The sequence below is a fragment of the Haliotis cracherodii genome, unplaced genomic scaffold, assembly GCF_022045235.1.
Source record: "Haliotis cracherodii isolate W230 unplaced genomic scaffold, xgHalCrac1.p SCAF_2, whole genome shotgun sequence".
NCBI classification, from domain to species: Eukaryota; Metazoa; Mollusca; class Gastropoda; order Lepetellida; family Haliotidae; genus Haliotis; species Haliotis cracherodii.
In genome coordinates, this window is record NW_027266275.1 from 13,478,561 (window position 1) to 13,482,751 (window position 4,191).

Sequence of the window (4,191 nt, forward strand, 5' to 3'; positions counted from 1 at the left end):
ATTTTCTGAGAAATAGGCTTGAACATGTGACCACCCCTTTCACAAAATGAACCATCATCATTGGAGCACCGTACGGCAATTTTTCATGAATTTTCCGTACATCCATTCAGCATAACATCACGCAAATCTTACAAAACGAAATATTTATCACCTAAATGTTAATACAAATTAATGACAACTCTTACTTGTCAGAATTATTTCAAATATATCTTTGAAAGTCACATTGTTTTGTTTCGTGTTCAAATTATCTCACTTACTAAATAATATATTCATTACAGTAGAGAATATTGCTGTAAAAGTATGACGGCATATTTAGTGATTCGATGCTAGAACGAATATTCCCTTCAGTATCGCTAGCCTAACTGTGTCAGTTGAGGTTTCGCCCGCAGTTACCTCCCTTGGATGTATGAGGGCGGTGTGTGTCAATACGGGGAAGTTTCGCGGAAAGCTTTGCCAAACTGGTAGCATAAAATTTCAAGACGGAGAATCAGTCAACAGTTGAAGTAGTATTGAAAACATCACCTGTGAGTTTAGGGTATGTATTCCGTCGTGTATTCAACAGTGTACTTGTGTTTGTCTTGATTCGTGATTGTTGTTAGTCCACACGTTGAGACTCCATGTCTTCGGTTGAAGAGAAACCGAAAGTAGAAATACACTGCTGAGGAACAATTTCTGTAGACGTCTGTATTGTAATAAGTTGACCCCGAAGTGACTACATGTACATACTTATGTTTACTTTGTTAACGCAAATTAAATAACACTGATTCAGAATCATACTTGTCCTAATTCAGTTTCTGTAAATAGGATAGATATTGTTATTATGATGTAGGCTACTACTATATGTAGGATGTCAGATGCCCTACACAAACGTGGTACATTTGTTAAAGAGTGGTTTGTGGGGTCATGTATACTAGTATATGTTGTCTTCCTACACGTGCATGTTCATGTATGTAGCAATAGACTTGAACTATTCCATATCAAATCCAAGAAATAGCTGTCACACCTATCTATTAGTTTGTACATACTGTAGCCTCGATGTAAAGAGAGTAACAACAGTTGCATGTACGAAATGTTGTCATGTCATCAGCAGTATTTATAATGTCAAATTAAATATATAACTTACATACAGTTGGAATATATAAACACACTTGATTGTTTGTTTGAATTGCTATATACCTCTATATGTTATGTGAGGGAAGTACCTCCGAAGTCATTTTTCCATAAAAACAAAATTGATTTGTGTGATGTCAGTATTTTAGTATTATATTTGTATGAGGCTATCAGCACACATTACACAAAGTCGTACTGTAGCAAAAGAAAGAAAGATGAGGTATACACAACTGGAAAGATAAGAGACAGCCTCAAGTAACAATAGGCAGGTCACATTAGCGGGCTTGGAATTCAGCAACTACTTATTAACATCACCAGAAGACAGAACGTTGTCCTTGTCTTTTCTCTCTATGAGACAAGTAGGAGCCTTTACAGAACTTGAGCTGTTCATATTGTAAGACATGTTTCAGTTATGGTGACACAAATCTAGTAAGGACTATTCACATGGCATGTGTGTGGATATTTCATGTTTTACAGATGGCGACAGCCCAGATTGAGAAAGTGATGGAATTCCTCACCTGTGTGATCTGCCAGGAACTGTACACAGACCCCTGTACACTGAGGTGTGATCACACCTTCTGCAGGAAATGTGTCACAGGATACATCCAAACCAGACCAGACGCTGTACAGTCCAAGACGATCCCCTGTGCCTTCTGTCGACAAGATACCAAGGTCCCCCACCCCAGCCGGCCAGTGGAGGAGTGGGCGGGGCAGATCAAACCCAGCATCATTATACAGGGGCTGATTGACACACAGGAATCTGCTACCACAACGGCAGGTGCGACAACGTCTTTGTTAATCCACACAATAAGCTAGTGGAAATAATAATTATGACTGTAGAGGTTATAATAAAATAATCTGTAGACATATAAACTGAGATCTCGGGGTGCTTGGGGTGATTATGAAATGGGATTAATGGAATAATCTTCCCTTTCCTCACATTGCTTGTGATATGTTACATGTTAATGAGATGTCTGTTGTAGTATAGTTTGATGTATTTTGTTATATTATTACATGCTAATGCAATATGAAGGACACATATACGCTCTTGACGATTTCATTCGCAGCTGATGACACCAACAAAAACTGCTCCTTGTGTGACAGACTAGGGGAGACAACTCCGGGGACCTCCTGGTGTCCTGAATGTGAAGAGGCCCTCTGTGGTAGATGTGCCAAAATACACCGTATTAGCTCTGGCTCTCGTGACCATGGATTGTGTGACCTGTCTGAAGAAGTCAAGGTTAAGAAGAGGCGCAAGGTCATGTGTCAGGAACACAAGGATAAGAAAGTGGAATATCTCTGTCTGGACTGCAACAAGTCACTGTGTCAGTCATGCTGTGTGGTCTACCACAGGAAATGTGACTCTGTCGTCACAATTAGCTCTCAGATGACGAGGATAAAGCTTGAGTTATCTCGTAAAGTCAATGGTCTTAAGAAAAAGCTTTTTGGTAAAAGCAAAAAGATAGAAAAACAAAAATCAAGAGTAAATGAAATAAAAGCCAATAAAGCGTCCGTAAAAGAACACATCACATCTACTGCAAACAGACTCGTCGAGCACATCAAGCACAAGGAAAAGAAGCTGTTAGATGAATTGGATGCAAAAACAGACACTCATATCTCTCAGGTTCGCGCAGCTATAAAGCTTGGAGAGATTGAGATGCAGATGTACAGACAACATTGTGAGTTCATTTTCCAGGCCTTGGTATCGGACTGTGAGATGGACCTGTATGACGCGTATCTTGCCTGGGAGTTGGGGGCTGTAGAGTTGGGGGATGTCAGGGACACAGACACAGCAGACACACGGCGAATAGATGACATCAGGTTTACACCTGACACTGACAACGTCCAGCACATCCTAGATGACCTACAGCTGGGAAAGATTGACGTCACATACCAGACTGGAACCTGTCGTAAATCTTCTCCGGGAATGGTTGACACGACTGACGGCTGGATGGAGGGAGATGTGATGAAACCTGATATACAGAACGTCACAGTCCTGCTTGTAAATGGTATACAGACATGTGTTGTCACTGACTTCTCCAACAAGTGTGTGAAATCTTTCTACATTGGAAACAATCAACCATGTCATAGTAGACTTTCCCTGGATGACTCTCCCCATGGTGTAACACAGTTGACGGAGAACCAGGTGATGGTTGCTGTCCCTTTATCCAGTCAGATTGTAACAGTAGAAGTGACCCCTGACCTGGTGCTGCTCTCAGCCATCACAACAAGCAAGGTGTACTTCAGTCTCGCTGTTCTGAGTCCTTCTTCTCTAGCAGCAGGTTGTAAGAACTGTGTTGATATCCTGGACATGGCGGGACACGTGCTGAGGTCAGTCACTACACACAACAATGAGACACTGTTTGACTACCCCTGGTACATGTGTGTCAACAACAAGGGCAACATACTCGTGTCTGACTGGGGGAAGGGGTCTGTGACATGTCTGACGTCAGAGGGTGATGTTGTGTGGAGATACGCCCCTACCGGAGACAGAGCACTCATACCTTATGGTATCTCAACTGCAGGCACAGGAGGCATCCTGCTTGTAGACAGGTACACCAACAAGGTGATACAGCTGACAGAGTCGGGGGAGTATGTCAGAGATGTTCTCACGTTACAGGATGGTGTGCGCTCTCCACAAGGTCTCTGGTCGGACAAACATGGCTCCATATTTGTGACTGATGATTGGAAGATCAAGGAATTTATCAACACATAGTGACTGAATGCATAAGGACACCTCTCTAACTGCTTGTTGTTTACATCCGCCTGTCATTATTACCCCCCATACACACCCCACCTCTATAGCTGAAATATGTACACATGATAAATAATATAAATTTCGAAATCAGATCCAATTCATAGACGACCGTCAAATAAATCAAGCTAACACGTTTGTTTGATTGTTGTTTTGTTGGATTGTTGCATGTGATAAGTACTAGTTATGTATCTGCATGACAAGTGAAACTCGTAAATGGTTAATCGTGACATATCTGAATGTTTTAAAGTATTCCACCAATTAGGGATTCGGCCTTACAAATTCGACCCTGAATCACATGATGTGAACCGACAAACTACTTTATG

The 4,191-nt window shown here is 41.5% G+C and overlaps 1 protein-coding gene across 1 annotated transcript; it reads left to right on the plus strand.

Annotated features, from left to right (window-relative positions):
* Positions 1 to 397: 397 nt before the first annotated feature.
* On the plus strand, positions 398 to 3,927 carry LOC139468713 (tripartite motif-containing protein 2-like). The gene is made up of 3 exons (XM_071250836.1): positions 398 to 535; positions 1,588 to 1,888; positions 2,178 to 3,927. The coding sequence occupies exons 2-3, from the start codon at positions 1,588 to 1,590 to the stop codon at positions 3,824 to 3,826; spliced, it is 1,950 nt and encodes a 649-aa protein (XP_071106937.1). The 5' UTR covers positions 398 to 535; the 3' UTR covers positions 3,827 to 3,927.
* Positions 3,928 to 4,191: the final 264 nt, after the last annotated feature.

Coding starts and splice junctions, on each gene's coding strand:
- LOC139468713 (XM_071250836.1), top strand. CDS start 1,588: ATGGCGACAGCCCAGATTGAGAAAGTGATGGAATTCCTCACCTGTGTG. Junction 1,889..2,177: donor ATCTGCTACCACAACGGCAG/GTGCGACAACGT, acceptor TTTCATTCGCAG/CTGATGACACCAACAAAAAC.